The following is a 19,057-nucleotide window of genomic DNA, read 5'->3' on the forward strand; positions in this document are numbered from 1 at the left end:
TGTCTTTTCTAAGACAATAGCTGTGAAACCGATGATCCTACCCAGGAAGGAAGAAGCCAGATTAATCCATCTAAAGGCTGCTGTACAAGAATGATTCCAGTATTTTTGTTATTTTCTGCCAATGAAGTGTCCCTGGAAATATTTTTATGTTCCATCTGTGCTGCTGAAAAGCACGATACAGACCTAAACAAGTGGCAGCCTGCCGTCCAAAATGAACAGTGTCCAGGCAGACGGCACATTTGGCAGCCCTCATGTTGAGGCCGACAGTGAAACGATGAGGAATGTTGTGGTGCATTCTTTCCTTCACACGGCGACCAAATTCTGAAAAGCAAACAGGGGAGAGAAAAAAAAAAAAGGATGCAGAGATAGAAGTTACTGACACGAGGCAAAGTGGTACATTAGAGGATAAATAACTGCGAGGATCAGCAAAGATTTGTATCAGATGCATTATTTTCAAGCACTAGAAGGCGTTTTAAGTAATGGATTTGGAACTGAGCCTTAAAAAAGTCAAATTAAAAATCAGATTGCACATGCTAGTAAGCATGAAATGTATTTAAATGCTCCTGAGTGAAAAAGCTACCCGTCCTACACAATACGTCTTCCTGTCTCAAGGAAGAAAGCAGTCATTGGTCAAGTTAGACAGTGAAACAGATGAACACTTTGATAGCGAAACGTCTCCACACAGTGCAACATGCTGGCATCGCAGGTGAGCTCAGGTGTTTGATGGTGGCTAACTTACTTTCAAACGTGACCCTCCTCTTTTCTGAAGAAGAGGAGAAGAGGGAAGAGACACAAAAAAGAAAGTGGTCTAACAACAGCTAAATGCAAGCAGAAACACACCAACACCAAGAGCCTGAATCACAAAGCAAGAGAAACCAATTCTGCCCATTTTCTTACAGATGTTAGATCCTTAGATGTTTGCTAATTGGGTTGGTTTGTTCCGAAATATAGAAAGTTCTTTTACTCAGTCAATTTCTTTATACTGATGTGAAAATTTTCCAGGTGATTGTCAAGGCGTTTATCAATTGTAGCTGGGATTCACTCAACCTGCAACCTAGCTATGGTATAAGCAGCAGTGGTTCAATTTTCATGGCGATGACTGCATCAATAATGTGTTTTCGCTTCAAATTAGAAAACAGCCTGGATTATTTAAAAGCAACCCAGCTTTTTTATGGCTTATCTACGTTTCTCGTTTCTTTGTGTTCTTAAAATTTGCAACAATTAAAAAAAGTCTCAGTTTAATATAAATACTTTTGACTCCCACTCATAATTAGACAATTATTTCCATTTATGCACTAAAATCATGTCTCCAGATATAGACTCTTGATAATGTTTCAAAATGGGGGGAAAGAACAATAATGTACTAAATTTGTTGGATTGTGAGGGGTGACCACAGTTTTTCGTGGGAGTCAAAACCAGGAGTTTGCTTCCCGATATAGGAGAGCAACTACTTCTCCTATATCGGGAAGTTGTTGCTCTGTTACATACAGCAAAAATTGTTACAACGTTACCTGGATAAATAGTCAATTAAATGTGATACTGTTTTGTTCACACCATACAAGGCAGTCTTAGTTTAGCCTAATTCTTGCTTTGTGAAAGCGGCCATTGAGAGAACACATACAGCACAGGACACGGACAAAAAAGGTGACCAAACAGTCCATTTGTTAGCGTCAGGTTGAATGCGCCTGAGAGGGGAAACACATTAACCTCAGTACAAGAAATTCATGCCTCATATTTACGCCGAGTAAGAGATCAACACTGTTTGTTTATCTATTTGGTTATGTTTTGTTTGACTAACCTTCAGGTGTAGACGTCTCCTTGCAGCGAGTGGAGGGGTTGAGCAGGCTACTGGGGTTGGGCTGATGTTCTGGAGATTTAACGATGGCCGACATGAGGATCTGGTGTCGAGCCTGGGCTGGTGTGGAAGGAACCACATGTTCCTGGGCTTTGAAATGAACCGCTGGGACACCAGATGCAAATAAACAATATAAGATCAGGAATTTGTGACTTTTAAAAGAAATTGGGAAACTGTTTGAAATAAGCCTTCTTAGGTTTGGTTTTTTTTTAAATGCTACCAAGATACACTGTAGTAAAATAAACAGTCAGTAAATTTAAGTTGTAAAATTTAAGCCGTAATTTAAGTTGGACAATCAACAATGTATTATTTAGCATTAAAATAAACAATAATAACCATCCATAAAAAAATTCTAATTTAAGAGGTTGCAATAGAAAACATTGTTTATACTAGAAATTAATGTTGCAAATCATAAATGTAGCACTTCCTAAACTATTTCTAATGGTGTTCGAGTGGGACATAAAAAAATTGTCCTGTAATGACATAATTATATCCTATAAATTATTAACTTTATTGTAATAAGTATGTGCAATTAATGAGAGGGAGTAGGAAAGAGGAGAGTGAGAACAAGAGAATGGGAAGTAGAACCAAAAGAAAGATGAAACTTCTTCCATAATTTGTAATAATTTAGAATTGATTTTTATTTAGACATAATTGTTACTACTATTAATCCTATTACTGCTATTATTACCATTACTAGTATCATGAAGTATGAAGTAAAGCCCAGAGCTTTAAAGATGCCAACAGGCATGTTGCTCTGGTACCTTCTTCTCTGAGGGAGCGCAGCTCTATCCTCATCTTCTGTAGCGCCTCCTCCAGCTCTGCACACCTAGAGCGCTCCTTGTCCAAGGCCATTTTCATGTCACCGTACGGCATGGGGACCGCCGGCTGGGCCTGTTGAGCCAGAGCGCCATTAGTAGTGGTGCCTACATCTTCACGCCGCCGTCCAAAGATACCCTGTACAGAGGAGAAATGGTAACCCACTTATTAATTTATCACATGACCAGAACACTGTTTACTATAAATGTGTTTTTAAGCTAAAGCTGATTGAGATCGAGGTACGATTCTGTAAACTGAAATATTTTCCTGTACCTTCTTTTTTTTGGTGGGTTGGTCCATTTTGGCCTGCAGGAAATCAATGAGTTTGGTCTGCTGGGAGATGGTGCCCTCCATTTTTACTTTCTCATGGGAGTACACAGCCTGTAGTACGGAAATCAGAGGCTTAGAGAAGGAAATGCCTCAAAAGACTGCTTTGAAAAGAAGTCTGTGTGGGAAAACTAATCAGGATTTATAATTATCATCGCTCTACTGAGACACTTTTCGCTGTGGTTAATGTATTTAATAATTAGGAAAGTCTTCCTCTCCAGAGGGGATCACATTTCGTTTTTCTGAAAAGGTACAATAGTGAGCACCTGTATATTTTCCAGCTGGTACTCCAGGTCTGTCCTTTCAGTTTTGAGCATGTCTGTTTGGTCCAGGGCATCCTGAAGGCCTTGAGTCAAACGGAAAATGTGACTTTTCTGAAGGTCCATCTGCTGCTGCAGCTTCGCTTGCTGGAGGGGGGGGGGACCGTCAATCACAAAATACAGTTAAAACAAAACCTTTCAAATCAATGATCTTAATAGGTCAAGGCATGTTGCTCTGGTTAATTGCTGATGACTTTCTACCTCTTCCATCAGCCTCTGTTTCAGTTCCCTCTCAGTCTCCAGTTTCTGCTGCAAGCTGCGAGCGTTCATCTCCAGCATTGCGTGCTTCTTCTCCAGATCGTTGAGCTGTGACACAAGCCAGTCAAACATGCGTCACGAAAGAAAGCTACAAAGACTGACAAAGCTAAATTTACCGATACCAAAGAAAACGTCTGTTCAAAAGATCCGAGCTTCTAAATTTCATAACAAAGATAAAAATATGTTACAAAAGTGGAGAAGATCCAGAAGTTGACACTGGAAGATTACACATTATAATGACCTAATACTGACGTATTCTGATGCAGGTAGACATAATATGGTCATATGGAAATAGTTTATTGTTGTATTTAAATTATGAACATGAGTTTGCTCACAAGACGGAATAATTGACTGCACATTTATCAGATCACTTTGATCATAAATATTAAGCTAAAAGGTATTTCCAGGACAAAGACAACAATGGGGGATAGCTTTTCCTAAAATATTAGATTAATGTCTTTTGGAAAGGGACAGAAAAACTACATGCTTTACATTGCCTTCAACAAGCCTCTAGCATAATTCTGGCTGGATATTTATCCACTTTTCTAATTAGAAATGAGCTCACATAAAATGAAGGATTTCCTGGCACAGACTGTTTGTACATTTAATTCACAATATTTTAAATTATCCATAAAAATCACAAGCCCAATCCTGGTTGCATTCACTCTGGAACCAGTTTTGATGAGTTAGCGATCATTGTCCTGTCTGAACAACCACAACTGTGCCCAAAGTTTCAAACGTAAAGCAATACACACTCAGAATCACTTCTGTTCTTCGATTTACTTTGTCAGGGAGTTAAAAATAACACAATACGTGATTTCTGGAGACTAAAAAATGTCTCCAGAAGATATTTGACTCATGTCTGTGAGCAGCTGCGAACATCTGTCGAACTAGTGTTCACTTATCTTCCAGATATTGCCAGTTAAAAACTTCGTTCGTACGTTGTGCTTGAACATCTGAATCAATTATCTTTCTTCTGAGGCTGATTGTTTATATTCCATAGTAAAACTTGGGTCATGTTGTGGTATTCCAACAGGGAAATGCTCAAATGCATCCACAAAAGCCCTATTCCTACAGGCACTGCATTTGCATGCATCTGTCATATAAACTGTGTATGGTTTAGAAATAAATCTAGAATGTAAGGAATATAGTGAAGTGAATAAAGTGAAGACAGACAACATACTTACAGTGTCAGACAAACTTTCAGCTTTCAGCCTTTGCTCCTTCAAAGCCTGTTGTAACGCCAGTATCTCAGCCTTATGCTCCTTGACAGCCAGTTCCACTGCCTGACGAGACTCGGTGCTGCGCTGCTCTGCACGAAGCCTGTGATCAGAACCAAAGAGATTGTCTAGTAGTAACATTGAAAAATCTAATATATAAAGAGAATGACATTATCAAATTGTATGTTAATGTGAATTAAAAAAAAAAAACTGTTTTACCTGTTCTGCTTTTCATTATCCAGTAGTCTTTGCAGGTCTCTGGTCCGTCTCTCTGCTTGGTTTTTTTCGTCCTCCAGAGCTCCTCTCCATGCCTCCCACTGTCTCTCTTTCTCCAGCAACTCGTCGTTCAGAGACTCCAGCTCCACCACCTGCTCCTCCAGCATGCTGCATGTTGTCTTCAGTGTCTCAATGTTCTGGGAGCATAAATTTAAGAGAAAAACACGGTTTGTCAATATTATGCCATTGTTCTGACTTTACTTTCGCTTTAAACGCTGTTATGTCTCACAAGGTTTTCATGTTACAACAAAATTACTGACACTGAATGAGTATTTTAACTTGCTAGTAATAATTTTTTTATGTCTAAATGTATAATTTAATTTGAAAAAAAAATTGAAATACATTCCATTCCTCGCCAGCCTGGATTGAAATCCACACCATGTTAAGTGGTGGTTCCTGCAGATTTTACCAACTCCAATTTATGACTTTTTAAGACCATCACGAATTAAATTTATCGCAACAAATGTACAAAAGAAGCTTCTATATCTATAATATATATGTATGGGTTGGCAAAAGAAGTGAGTTAGTAGCAAAGATGGATGTAATTTAACAAACTGCAGATAAATTTGCATTTACAGATGACAGACGCAACAAAGCTAACAAGGGTTTATTAGCAGCTAGTTAGCGGTAGCGTCAACCGCCTTGAGTCACAGAATACAATGAAGATGTCTGCGTGCGACTCAAACTTTTGCCTCACAAAAAATTCCCAACATTAAATAGTCCTGCCACAACAAAGATTAAGACCTGTCACAGTCATATTTGAGGCCAAATTACATTTTTATTACTAAATTTAAAACATTTTATGGCCTTGATTTTATATATGTGAATTTAAAACCTTTTAAGGCTGTGGGACAAGCTGTTAAACAATTTAATTGCTCTCATTTAACCTGTTTCTGGTTGTTGAGGTGCATCTCCCGGTCAGCCACCTCCCTCCTAAGGCGGTCCACCTCCTGGCTGAGCTGCATCTTATCCTCCCTCTCATCCGACGCTTCATCGAGCTGTTTTGACAAGTAGAAGTTCTGGCGGTTCAGCTCAGCATTCTCCTGACTCAGCTGCGTAAGCTGTTCCTCCAGGTCAGTGATCACCTGAGGCAAAACAAACAGGTGGAGGTGTTAACCCCATACAGATAAGTGGTCATAATACATAAATATTTTTTGTTGCTGTGCTAAAATGTAACTCGATGCACCACAACTATTTTGTATCTGTAATGAGGTCCCTAGTAGATTAGTTATTTTTTTAAACATGCTGCACAAATCTTATGGCAAACGTTTGATAGTTGTGATCAGAAAAGAGGAAAATAAAGGCAGTGTCAGCACTTACTGAGCAACTGTCCCTTAAGGCATCAAATTTGCGCTGAATATCGTCTCTATGGTTCTGCAGAAAAAAGATGACAAAAATAGATATACAATGTGAAATTATGTAACTATTTTTTCTTTTAATAAATGGTGTTCCAATGTAAAATTATCCTACAACTGCTTACATGGTTCCGAGTTGTCATAATGGATAAGGACCCGAGGCATTTTGCTGCAGGATATCCGCCTGCCTCGTCCTCTCTATACCAAACTTACTGAGGAGCAACTTTATGAGATCTTGTGCTTGTCTGCTTGGAGTAGCGTCTCTTACCCTCAGTGCAGTGATTTCCTCCTCTGCCTCAGCAGTGGTCTCTTCCAGCTCCGTCTTCGCCTGCTGCAGCTGACTCTCCAGGGCGAGGCGTGCAGCCTGCAGGCTACTGATCTGGGACTCGCGCTCTTGAAGAGACAAGGTCAACTCTGACACCTGTCTCTTAATCTCCAGTTTCTCTTCTTCATGTTCAAGGCCCATCTGCATGGGAAACAAGTAAGAATTTTTTAACAAAGAACTCAAATTTCCATCGTTTTCTGTTCTTTTCAGCCGGTTTCATGAATTTATGGCAGATACCGCTACTGTTTCTGACTTAAAAGACAAAACCTGCAGAAAAACCACACCGTGAAGAGGACAGACAGACAAAGAATGATGTGTGTGTGAGGATGGATGAAAACAGACAGGTGGATAACTGGATGAAAATTTGAAACATGAATGGATGGATATAACTTAAGATACAGAAAAAATTTAGCAAAAAAATGAATGAATATTTGTCTCTATATTCTGTTTTCCTTTTCAAAACTTATTCAGCTTTAAAAACACTTAAATAACTATATAAAGTAAAAGTAAACAACAAGGCATGCCGGCTGTTCCTTCAGAAAAACAGAACTATCCTTCACTGGTTACTGGTCATCTTGCACTTTTGAATTGGGCTTTCATTTACCCAACTTTCTGTGTACAATGACATGCCTTCTGCTTTTAGGACAGTCTGGTAAATTGAAAAAGAAACAAACTGACCAGGAGATAACAGGAAGGCTGAATAGATTACCGTACAGTCTTCTTGAAATCTCAAAGTTGATTCAGGTTTACAATTATCAAATGTAATAATTCCTAGTACAGGACAATGAATAGAGTGTAAAATAAAAACTCCAATCGTTTGGTGTTTGTAAAATAGGGCTTTGTTCATTTAAAAACAGAGACTCCTCTCACAAGTACATGATTGGATACTGACTCTGCTAATAATTTAAATAAGTAAAAGAAAAAAAGGCTAAGAAATATTTTAAATTCTTTTAAATATAATTCCTAAAAAGCAATCCTCTAAAATCCCTATTGGTGGGTCAGAACGTTACAAAATCGGAACGTCAGAATTCAGCGAGAAAAATCTTTTCCAGACTAGAATCCTACAGTTTCCTCTGAGAGAGGGCAGAGGAAATCTGTCTGCAAGCTAAAGGACAGCGAGGTGAGTATTTAGTGCCAGGCTGTGTATTGTGTCTCAGTAGAGTGCGAGAAGGCAGAAACATGACAGCAGGCTGTCCGTCAGCAACATCTACAGACAAGCTCTCAAAAAGAGGAGGAGACTAATTAGCGACCTTTTTATCAAACTGTACAGAAAAATAAACAGCTGAGTATTAGGATACATATCTCAGTGTAGGACAAATGTAACATTTTAGGAGAGTACTGCTTGTACTATTTGTACGTGTATCTTACAAACCAGTCTCCCCAAAAATCAAACCAGTTTTGTTTGATTTTTATTCCTTCCTCATTTGTTGAAATCTGGCCAATAAAACTGATTTTTTTTACAGTAGGGATTTCTTTCTAGACTTTTATCTATTGCTACATTTACATGAAAGCTACAGAAGCAGACTAGCTGATCAGCTCCTTAATCCTGTCATGATGCAAGGCTGGATTCTGTCCTGGTTTAAGCGAATGACTTAATCTTGAGCTTACAGATTTAGCACCGTTTTGCCTCCTGTTGCCTTACCTCCCGCAGCCGACTCTCCAGCTCCATCAGCCGGCTTCTCCTGGTTTGCTCCTGCTGACTCATTTTCTCCAAGTGCTCCTCTAGTTTGGCATTCTGAGCCTCTAGCTTGCCTGCTTGAGACTCCAAGTAAAACTTTTGCTGACGAAGTTCTGAGATCATCTCCTCCTGGGCTTTCCTGCCAAGAAAAGGAAACACGAATGTGGCTATTATTTATTTGGTTGACTCATTTCTTAAGAAAAATGTCTTAAAAAAAAAAACATAGCAAAAATTCTCAAATGAGAATTCTGAGTTCAATATTTGAAATGATAAAGTCCAGCATTGTTTAGGTGTATACTAGTGAAGACACCAGAGTAAAAATCTCCGGGAGAACAGAATGTACTGGACGCTTTGTTCACTCACATATTCTTTTGGGTGTAGATGCTACTGTTGGCAGCCAGCTTGTTAGCTTCGGACAGCTCAGCGATGCGCTGCTCCAGGTTCTTCATCTTGGAATCCATGGCATTGATGGTCTGCAGCAGAGCAGGGATGCAATTAACGCCCAGCCCATCAGCGTCTGACAAACCCACTCACCCAATAGGTTTCTTGATCAGTTTGTGTATAAAAGTCATAAAAGAATAACAGCAGATAATTAGCCAGCACATTTTTGTTTAAAGTTAGCATAATGTTAAACATTTACAAAATCCTATTTGAGTCCATTTAGCAGTTGATGATCTGGGGAAGCTTCTTAACGGCTTCCAGGCTAACACATTAACGAGATTAAAACTTAAACCTGGGCTGTGTTGAGCAACAAGAACCATTCTGCCAATTAACTTGTCAATCCAGCTAAATGGCGATAAAATATTAACCAAATTAAATATCTGAAGACATAATCTTACAACCAAATCATTAGATGTTCCCAAATAGGTAAGTTAAGCACATGCAGGTCTTAACTAAGCAGACATAAGTGACTTCTGAATCCACTTTATCCAGGCTGATAAAGCTATAAAGCTGCGCAAACTTGAGCTGGAGGCCCAGACTCGAGCGCCCTCTGCCTCTGTCACACCCGGTTCCACCTCCATGTCTGCTATGCCTTTCGACATCAGTAAGTGTATTTCTTTAGTACCTGCTTTTAGAGAATCTGAGGTGGACACATACTTTGCAGCATTTGAACGCATTGCTGGCGCTTTGCAATGGCCTAGGGAAACCTGGCCACTCTTGTTACAATGTAAGTTTTCTGGTAAAGCTCAAGAGGTGTTGGCAGCGCTCCCTTTAAAAGATAGTTTAGACTATGATCTGGTTAAAGCTGCTGTCTTACAAGCCTATGAGTTGGTCCCAGAAGCTTATAGGCAGAAATTTCGACAGCAGACGAAAACTACGGGACAAACGCATGTTGAGTTTGCCAGAGAGAAATCACTTCTCTTTGATAAGTGGTGTACTGCATCCAAGGTTAATAACTATGAGACATTACGTGAGCTAATATTGCTAGAAGACTTTAAGAAGTGCATTCCAGATCAGGTGGTGGTGTACCTCAATGAACAGAAGGTGACTACTTTGGCGTCTGCTGCTGTTCTGGCTGATGAGTATGCCCTTACCCATAAGTCATCCTTCACTTTTAATGAAAAGTCACATGTTAGCTCTGTACCACAGTCCCAGATGGTTAAAACCACCGTTCCGAAAGAAAGCCGTGAATGTTTCTATTGTCACAAACCTGGACATGTCATCGCTGATTGTTTAGCTTTAAAACGCAAAACACAGCCAAATTCCACACAAACTAAAGGTGTTGGTTTTGTGAAAAAAGAACCTCGTCATAAGAGCATTGGTTGTGGTCACAAGTTACCTGATCCCTGTTTTGTACCATTCATTTTCGATGGCTTAATCTCATTGACGGCTGATCCCTCTGATTTGAAGCCAGTACGTATCCTGAGAGACACTGGAGGTTCCCAGTCAGTCATTCTCGCAAATGTCTTACCTTTCTCACATGAGAGCGCATGTGGTTACAACTCTGTTCTGAGGGGGATAGAGATGGGCTACGCTCCCAAACCAGTCCACAGAGTTTACGTAAAATCCAAACTTGTCACCGGATTTTTCCCTGTTGCTGTCTGCCCAGAGTTACCCATAGATGGGGTGGCTATGCTAATGGGAAATGACATTGCTGGAGGTTTAGTACTTCCCAGTCTGGAGGTTTTAGACAATCCTTTAGATCAGACAACCCCAGACTCTTCAGACCCTGGGTTGTACCCAGCCTGTGCAGTCACCCGTGCACAAGCCCGCAAGGATCGGGATATTTCAATTTCTGATTCTGTGTTGTCTCCATTTTCTAGTGAGGGTGATGCACAAACCAAAAGTAACAACATGATGTTACTTCCAGATTTGGTGGAGCTGGAGGAGCCTTGTCCACTCTTGGAGAAAGCATCCATCCCCCTGACCAGACAACACTTGTCATCTGCTCAACAAGCTGATAAAACATTACAAAGATGTTTCAAGAATGTGGTGAGTGCTGAACAAGCCAATAAAAAGAAACTAGGTGTCTTAAAGCGTCGATGGTCTTCATCATTTGTAGGAAGCTCAGACAGGTGTAAGGTTAAGCAGTCATACCACCCCCGACCTGCACTCAAACCTAATGGTGTTTGTGCTCGAGTTGCAGTCAGAACTCCACTAAAAGTGGATGGGCTGAACAATACTGGTGGTCTAGGAACAAATGATCTCATCTGTTCTAGTCCTTCTCTTACTCCTGTCAATGCCAACACTGTGGCAATAAATGGCTATCCTACACCAAAAACAAAACTTGAGCGACATATTCTTTGTCATACACCAGTACTAGCTGCACCTGATCTGACCCGACCTTTCAAGCTGGAGGTGGATGCCAGCGCTGTTGGGGCTGGTGCAGTGCTAATACAGGAAGATTTGCAGGGTTTATATCATCCTGTTTGCTATTTCTCTCGCAAGTTCAACAAACATCAACTGAACTATTCCACCATTGAAAAAGAAACCTTGGCTCTGTTGTTGGCTCTTCAGCACTTTCATGTTTACCTTGGTTCCAGTAATTTACCGATTGATGTATTCACAGATCATAATCCACTAGTATTTCTTTCTCGCATGTATAACCACAACCAGCGCCTTATGCGGTGGGCATTACTGCTGCAAGAATATCACCTAAATATCCGGCATAAGAAAGGGGCGGAAAATGTTCTTGCAGATGGCCTGTCCAGGATGTGAGTATTCTTTTGTTTTGTGTAATATTCAGCATTTACAAAGCCTGGTTTTGTAATTTAAGGGGGGGAGTGTTACGGCCCCTGGCCTCTTGAGGCTGTGCAGGCTCTTTTTTTCTATTATGCAGGATCAGCTGTGCGGGCACAGCTTTCTGATTGGCTGCCTAGAAGCTGCAGGAGAGCAGCCACCCCATTGGAGCAGCAAAGCCAATCAGATGTTGATGAGACCCACCTGCATCATATAAAAGACGTCCGAGTTCATTCCTCCAGTGGGGCAGCTAGAGGGAAGAGGTTGTGTAAAGCTGACCCCCACCTTCCGTGTTTGGTGACTGTCTTGGACAGTTTGGACAATTTTGTTCTTGCTTCTTTTGTTAAGTAGTGAATCTGCTTTAGATAACCCTTGAACAAGCTAGAGGCTTGTGTTTGGGAGGTTTTTGGTGCTCCCCTTTGTTCTTTCTTTTGGTTGCTTTGAGTTACTTTAGACCAGGGGTGGGCAACTCCAGGCCTCGAGGGCCGGACTCCTGCAACTTTTAGATGCATCTCCACTTCAACACACCTGAGTCAAATAATGAGGTCATTAGCAGGACTCTGGAGAACCTGACTGCACTTGGGAGGTGATTCAGCTGCTGGATTCAAGTGTGTTGGACCAGGGAGACTTGCAAGAGTTGCAGGACACCGGCCCTCGAGGACCAGGATTGCCCACCCCTGCTTTAGACTGATGTGTTTGCACATCTTGTTATTTAATTTGCACTCAGTGATTTCTGCATTTGTTGGTCCTTTACTTTTGTTTAATTGGGCTAAGTTGTGTTTTGTTTTGGTTCTGTGAAAACCTTCATTTTGTAATAAATCATTTTTTCATTCCACTTTTTTCTCTGGACTCATTTTATGTTACTGCCTCTGGACCCCTAGACCATGGGGGCGTAACACACTTCAATAAAAAATTAGAGAAAGATTTTGTTGTCTTACAGCTTTCTGTTCGCTGATTAGTTTGCAATTCTCTCTCGACTCCTCCTCCTGCTGTGCCCTTTTTGCCTCGAGGCTCTCCTTCTCAGACATGTCTGCCTTCATCTGGGACTCCAGGACCTGGATCAGTCAGAGCCGGAAAATAGGAGACTAGTCAGATTACATCAGAGATGCTCACGCTTCATTTATAACCCGCTACAAGACATACTTTATGGTTTAACTATGAAACCTGGGGTGGAAACTATAAATAGAGCATTGTCAGGTTTTGCTGTAAAACATGTGACGGCGTCATTAATTGAAAATTTTAGACCTGCAAAGAAGAGGATTTTCTGACCCACCTTGATCTTATCTTCATAAAGCCTCTCCTTCTGAACCAGCTGAGTTTCCATCCTCTGAGCCGTTGACTGGGCATCCCTCAGGTTCTCCTCCAGTTCCTGGGGAAATTATGAACATTATAATAAAATCGGCAGTAACAATTAAGACAGAGCAATCAACTAATAAATCCACTCTCACTCAAAATTACAGGAGAAATAAAACAAAGAAAGAAACTTGCATTAAAAAGCTGGAAATCCACAAGCTGACTGTAGCGGTGCCTGTTCATGCTTAAAATGGTCAAATCCATAAATGTAACACCAAATCTTTTCAAACTATCTGCGAGCCTTGGCTCCCTACGTCCATTTCCTACATCCATTAATGACTGAGCCTTGACCATTATGGGGTTAGAAGGGTAGAAGGCGTAGGGCAGTGGGGAAATTAAGGGTGGAGTAGTGAAGAGTATTAATGAGCTTTAATCTAAGGCTCTCCCACCAGGATCTTTTCGGCCATCTGCTGGATCTGCTGAGATTTGGTCTGAATGTCATCTTTCAGCTTATTCTCCCGACGCTCGACCATCTCCAGCCTCTTTACTTGGTTTTCCAGGGTCTTCCTGCCCTCCTGCTTACACGACAAGAAGAATCCAGCAGAAAAAGTAAGTGCACAGAAAAGTAGTGATGATGACACAGAAGAATGTAAAGTAAACAAAAAAATAAAACAGTGGAAGAAACTTGTTATGCAGCGTAACAGTGGGTATTTATCATGCTATCTACCATTTATCTTCAAAAATGTTTTGTCATGAAAAGAATTTTGACTTATGATAAATTTCAGCTACTGTAAAAAAAAAAATAAATTTAAAAATCACTAAAATGTTATTTTTACTATTTTGTCCGCTCTTTGTTCCATAGTGGAGTAGTCAGTAAATTCAAAAATAGGATTAGTCCCAATGTGCAGTTTAGTGATATAATTCACACTTCTGTAAGTGGCGTCTTTAAGAAGCCTGTTTCAAATAGGAATGTTTTCCAAACACAGTATTTGTGTTTGTGGCGCTACAAAAGCTGTGCCTTGAAGTTACATAAAAAAAAAAGAATAAATGGTATCATAAAATACTGTGATAAAATTCTAAGTCCATATCTACCTTAATACAGTGCCTTGGAAAGGTTTAAAGACCCGTTGAACTTTTTCACAACTCGTCATAATACAAACAGAAACTTTGTTATATTCCAATTGGGATAAGAAACCAACACACAAACCTTAAAAGACCATAATCATCCTATCTGGCTAGAAAATCTTCTGCCATGTTTGCTGTGGCTCTAAATGGCTTACGGCCGCTAGGAGTTTTTATGGGGGTTTTTTTAACAATGACTTCTTCTAGTCACTAATCAAAACATGCCAGCTTTGTGGAGTAAACAGCAGCTGGCTTTTCATCTTTCTAGATTCCTCAACCTGACCTGTCAATCTCTGCACTTCCTCAAGAGTTCTCAAATGGCTTTCAGCTTTCCTTTCTGACTGTTGCTTGCCTTCTCCAACCAAGTAATGCTTGGCACTGTGTAGTTCATACAGATTTAGGCTGGTACCTCCGTCTCTCTCAGACGACGCTTTAAAGTATCACTGGAGTCGGTTTTCCCCCGCAGGCGCTCCAGATCCCGCTCCAGTCGCTCTTTGGCCTGTCGGACATTCTGCAGCAGCTCCGTGGCTTCTGTGCTCGCTTTCACTGCCTGGGGAAAAATCAGAAGGTCAAAGGCTGCTAATGTGTCCCAAGACAAGCATCTTGATGTGCTCGTCCAAACCTTACCCATGGAGGTCGAAGAAAAAAGAAACTAAAAGCTACTCATGTGAATAAACTGAGTTCTACAGCACAATGCAAATCGAACAAAGCTGCTTGCATCCCTACATTTTTGCAGAGTGCCACAAACATGTGTTCTTTGTTTCAGAAAAGGGAAACAATACAGGTAAATTTACCTTAGACAGCTTGTCTTGGAGCTCTTGGATTTTCACCTGCTGTTCAGAGTTGGTCTACAAGAAAGCAAAGAGTGAATTTACTGATCAAATGTGATAACTGTAGAGTTGCAAAAATAAACAGCAGCCTGACTCCTCATTTACCTTCTCAAGTTTGGAAAGAAGCTCCTCCACTTCAGCTTTTCCCTGCTCTTTAGCCTGAAAACGAATAACCCTAGACAGGTTAGTCAACATTTCCTCACTGAGAACACAGCTTACTGTTAAATGATGGACTTCTGAGAAATACAACACTTGTGTTATTTCATAGGTGGATTTTAGTGAAATTTATCATTTGAATGTCTATATTTATTACCCAGCAGAAATGTATCCACAACTATCAATACAGTAGTGTAGTTTTGTTCTTGTAAACTACTTTTAGTTTATATTGAATTAATCCAAGAGCTTTCAAGCACTGGGGGAAAAGCAAACACCATGGATCTGCAGTTTTGCTCCAATGCTCGACACGATGAAGACCTTCATTTAATTTGGATTGTTTCATTTGCACAATAAGCAAATATCAAACAGTAGTTTGATATAATGGGTATAACATAAAGTTGTGCAAATAACTGAAGGGAAAACAAGGATTTAAAAATGAGGATGCTTTTGAAAATCTACAGATCTAGTTTGCTTCGATAAAAAAAGTAAATAAACCTTTTGGATTCTCTGCTGGTATTCCACTGCTTTTCGTTTAAGTTCTTCGCTTGTTTGCCTGGAGTCTCTCAGCTCGGCTTCGTAGAGGTCGCTGCGACGCCTTGCAGCTGAAAGGTCCTCTTCCAGCTGCCTGATGGTCACTTGCATCTCCTCCAGCTGGGCGTGGTACTCCTGAGGAGCAGCACACGGTGGTGAATAATAACGAGGGGAGTTGAAGATGTGAATGTTCATTTCGCAAAAAAAAAAAATTTTCAATGGGTCCTGAGATCATTCCTTTTTTCAGATTTGTTTTCTAATAAAAAAAGAAATAAAATAATGGGATCATTTCAAGCGGGGCAGAGTCCAAACGTTAATTTATGAACAATTGATTTCCATATATTTACGACGGTGAAAGACACAGCTGATTTACTAATGGAACATCTATATGGATTCAGATTGTAGTTATTTGTGGTTTGCCTCTGCATATTTTACATGCATCTGATGATCCGTTAAGTCTGATGAAGACTTGGTATGTTCAAGCCAGTGTAATTACTGGGTGTCCCCCTGCCCCCTGTATGGTGGCTGGGAGAACCTCTTGGTCAATTGCTCATGTTTTGAACCTTGCAGGGATGCCATCTGCTCTGATGACCTTTATGAGTGTCGGCCACCCAGAGGGGAAGCCCCGTCTGTGTAACAGACACACAGAGGGAGAAATATCTCACTGCTTCCTCACTCACTTTGCTATCAAATATGGCTTAAAATAAACCCTGAAAGTTTACAGTAGACTTGGAAAAGATTCCAATGTTGTGAGTGGGAAAATGAAACCTCTTTTTTTTTTCTTCCTCCCCCTTGACATACTTGTTCCTTAATTTCTTGCAGCTTGTTGCTCTGTTCTCTTATGTCGTGCAGCAGCTGCATGGCCTTATCGTCCTCTCTGGAGACCTCGACGCGTGCCTCCTCCAAGCTCCGCTTCAGGCTCTGCAGACACATGCATGCAAACACAAGGTCCAATCAACACAGTCGGTGGTGTAAAAGCTGCACAGATGTCTGAATGAGCAATCACCCCTTTAACAACAGCACATTCAAACGTTCTCCGGCAGCCTACCAACACATCTGAATGAGCTGGTAGTATGACTCACACTGCACTCAGTAATGTAGGTGGCGAGGTCTTGCTCCAGGATGCTTCTCTGCGTCTCGGACGCCTTCAGCTCCACATCCTTCTGGTGGAGTACTGACTCCAGGTCAGTCATTTTACGCTGGAACCTGGAGATTTCTTGCTCCATCTTAATGCAAAGAAGACACGTTATTCCACGCCTTCAAGCGAAGGTTGAAAATTTAAAGCAATAAAGAAAGAAACCATGGTTTTATGCTTAGACTGTGAAACGTGACCATACGCTGAATGAAAATTACAAAAATGAGCAGCAGTATGTTCGTATGCCGACTCGCACTTGGCCGGTAAAGCTTATTCTGATTCAGATTATGAGCGATTACTCTGACCCATCGCACCACCGTGAATGCCGCAAATTACAAAGCTGTGATGTTGTACAAACAAAAAGATTATCTTGGCTTATTGAAGCACAAACATAAGCTTCTATGATCTGTGTTAAGCCAGTCTGCCAGAATAAACACAACGAGTCTGGTAATAAAACCCACATTGTTGGGTCGATTTTGTTCAAAATCCAAAATGTGCAAACAGAATTTTACAGTTTCCAATAAGGAATTAGTCGCTTTGGTTCGCATGAAATTTCTTTTTAGAGGATGCTTACAATACAGTTTTGGAAAGAAAGCTTTATTTAACAAATCTCCGTTGAGAATGAATGAATGCTTTAGTGACAATGTACTGTGATGAAACATAAAAACGTGTCTTTGCTCTCCTACCTTATGGCATTTGTCTTGAGTTTCCTGTAATTCTTTGCTTTTCAGATGAAGCTTCTTTTCCATAGAGTTGGTCTTAGCAGGTGAGTTGAGGCCTGCAGACACTGACCTGAAATAACAGCATATCAAGGGAGTCCTTAGTGGACTGAAGAAATACACAGATCCTTCAAACTAGCTGCAAAACACACTGCAATAGTAGCATGATATATTGGCATTAACATCGGTATCGTCCGATTTTAGTCCTTTCTTAGCATATCAGTATCGGCCCAATAGGTAAACACGGGTGGATAAACACAAAATAAACTGAGGGGTGGCAGTGGCTCAGGAGGTAGGGCTTCATCTTGTAACCTGCGAGTTGCCGGTTGGAACCTCTAAAACAATCAAAAGTCAATCCTCCTAATTAAATTATTTTACTACAGGAACAACCAATATACTGGATTGTGTGGTTCAATGCATACTAATGCAATTTACTCATTATTTTAAGTTGTTTTTCTGAGGAAAAAAAAAATTATTCTGGTATTACCCTAGGGGATAAAACGTATAGATGTACAATTTATATTACATTTTGCTCGATTATAAATTTTAAAGGTTTAAATCACATAAGGATGGCAGCCAATCCTTTATTCTGTCCAGAAATTGTTGCACCATCATTGTTAAAGCTCCCTGAAATAAAAGCAAGAGCACACACACACACACACACACACATTATGACGGGAAAGCTTTATAATGCTGTAATAAAAATTATAATGCAGACACAAAACCCACCATCAAAAATAAACATCAAAGTTTGCCTTGAATCAGTTCTTTCTATTTAGAGGCACATCTAGTCCAACAATAACACTCCTGCCAACAGTTTGGGTGAGATGCATGAAAGCCTTTCAGAGGAGAGAATATCATCTATTTTCTATTCAATATGGTTTATTCAGTACAAAAACAAACTGCAGAGAAGAAAAATAAAGAGTAATGCAGGCATGTAAATATTTCCTCTTTCTCTGACTAAATAATGTGACAGAGAATTTTGATTGTGTTGTTGTTTATCATGGTTCTATCCATCTTTAACTTTGTAGTGAGTTTAACATTTTTATCCTTTCTGATTTGTTTGCTTTGGAGTATTAAGAGCACACAGTTGATGCAGTTTAATCTGTTGTGCTGGAGACAAAACAGCTCTGGAATAAATTAACAAGCCTTTATGAATGAGTTTACAAACACAGCAAAAGGATCTTTGACAAAGTTGACTCAGCCTGAGTCACAGTGTTAAAAATAACACCACAAAAGCAATCCCTGCTCTCTGTGCTTGCTGCAGTGAGGAGAGATCCCCTTGAAACATATCAATACATGGAGCATACACTACATTATATAAAGAAGAATCCCCCACCCACTCACATTGAGCTGTGCTATATAAAGACTGAAACCTGAAATGCCACATCAGTCATTTATTTCATGGGAATCCTGATTAAAACCGAAAGCAAACAAGCAGCCAACACAATTATGTTAGGAATTCACTTATCTCACTGCGGTTTAGTTGAATAGTTAAAAGAGGCTGTGTGGAGAAAATACTGTAGTGATTAAAAAGCTATCCAGTTCCGGTTTTCAGGGTTGGGGTCTATTGTTTTTCTATCCATCTTTCATACAAGTGACAAAACGTGAAAAGGAAGACGGATATCATTCTCATAACATTCAGACTCCTTCCGGCA

At 40.2% G+C, this 19,057-nt stretch overlaps 1 protein-coding gene across 7 annotated transcripts in view; it reads right to left on the reverse strand.

Annotated features, from left to right (window-relative positions):
* The window catches only part of cita (citron rho-interacting serine/threonine kinase a), a 46,412-nt gene that overhangs the window by 13,442 nt on the left and 13,913 nt on the right, over positions 1-19,057 (reverse strand). For 2 of the 7 annotated variants that reach the window (XM_028002826.1, XM_028002822.1), the window contains exons 11-34: positions 17,367-17,472; positions 16,628-16,771; positions 16,347-16,466; positions 15,510-15,680; positions 14,964-15,017; positions 14,823-14,876; positions 14,438-14,578; positions 13,356-13,481; positions 12,887-12,982; positions 12,552-12,668; positions 8,797-8,906; positions 8,398-8,572; positions 6,699-6,896; positions 6,396-6,449; positions 5,963-6,160; positions 5,019-5,212; positions 4,767-4,902; positions 3,523-3,627; positions 3,268-3,408; positions 2,948-3,055; positions 2,620-2,812; positions 1,799-1,960; positions 740-763; positions 184-321 (exon numbers count right to left, since the gene is read on the reverse strand). In XM_028002826.1, the coding sequence (XP_027858627.1) occupies positions 184-321; positions 740-763; positions 1,799-1,960; positions 2,620-2,812; positions 2,948-3,055; positions 3,268-3,408; positions 3,523-3,627; positions 4,767-4,902; positions 5,019-5,212; positions 5,963-6,160; positions 6,396-6,449; positions 6,699-6,896; positions 8,398-8,572; positions 8,797-8,906; positions 12,552-12,668; positions 12,887-12,982; positions 13,356-13,481; positions 14,438-14,578; positions 14,823-14,876; positions 14,964-15,017; positions 15,510-15,680; positions 16,347-16,466; positions 16,628-16,771; positions 17,367-17,472 (3,065 nt within the window). Of the gene's footprint in view, positions 1-183; positions 322-739; positions 764-1,798; positions 1,961-2,619; positions 2,813-2,947; positions 3,056-3,267; positions 3,409-3,522; positions 3,628-4,766; positions 4,903-5,018; positions 5,213-5,962; positions 6,161-6,395; positions 6,450-6,698; positions 6,897-8,397; positions 8,573-8,796; positions 8,907-12,551; positions 12,669-12,886; positions 12,983-13,355; positions 13,485-14,437; positions 14,579-14,822; positions 14,877-14,963; positions 15,018-15,509; positions 15,681-16,346; positions 16,467-16,627; positions 16,772-17,366; positions 17,473-19,057 lie in introns of all 7 variants that reach the window. The other 5 variants (XM_028002824.1, XM_028002821.1, XM_028002827.1 and 2 more) reach the window with 3 other exon arrangements.

This window comes from Xiphophorus couchianus, chromosome 20 (genome assembly GCF_001444195.1).
Source record: "Xiphophorus couchianus chromosome 20, X_couchianus-1.0, whole genome shotgun sequence".
Classification (NCBI taxonomy): domain Eukaryota; kingdom Metazoa; phylum Chordata; class Actinopteri; order Cyprinodontiformes; family Poeciliidae; genus Xiphophorus; species Xiphophorus couchianus.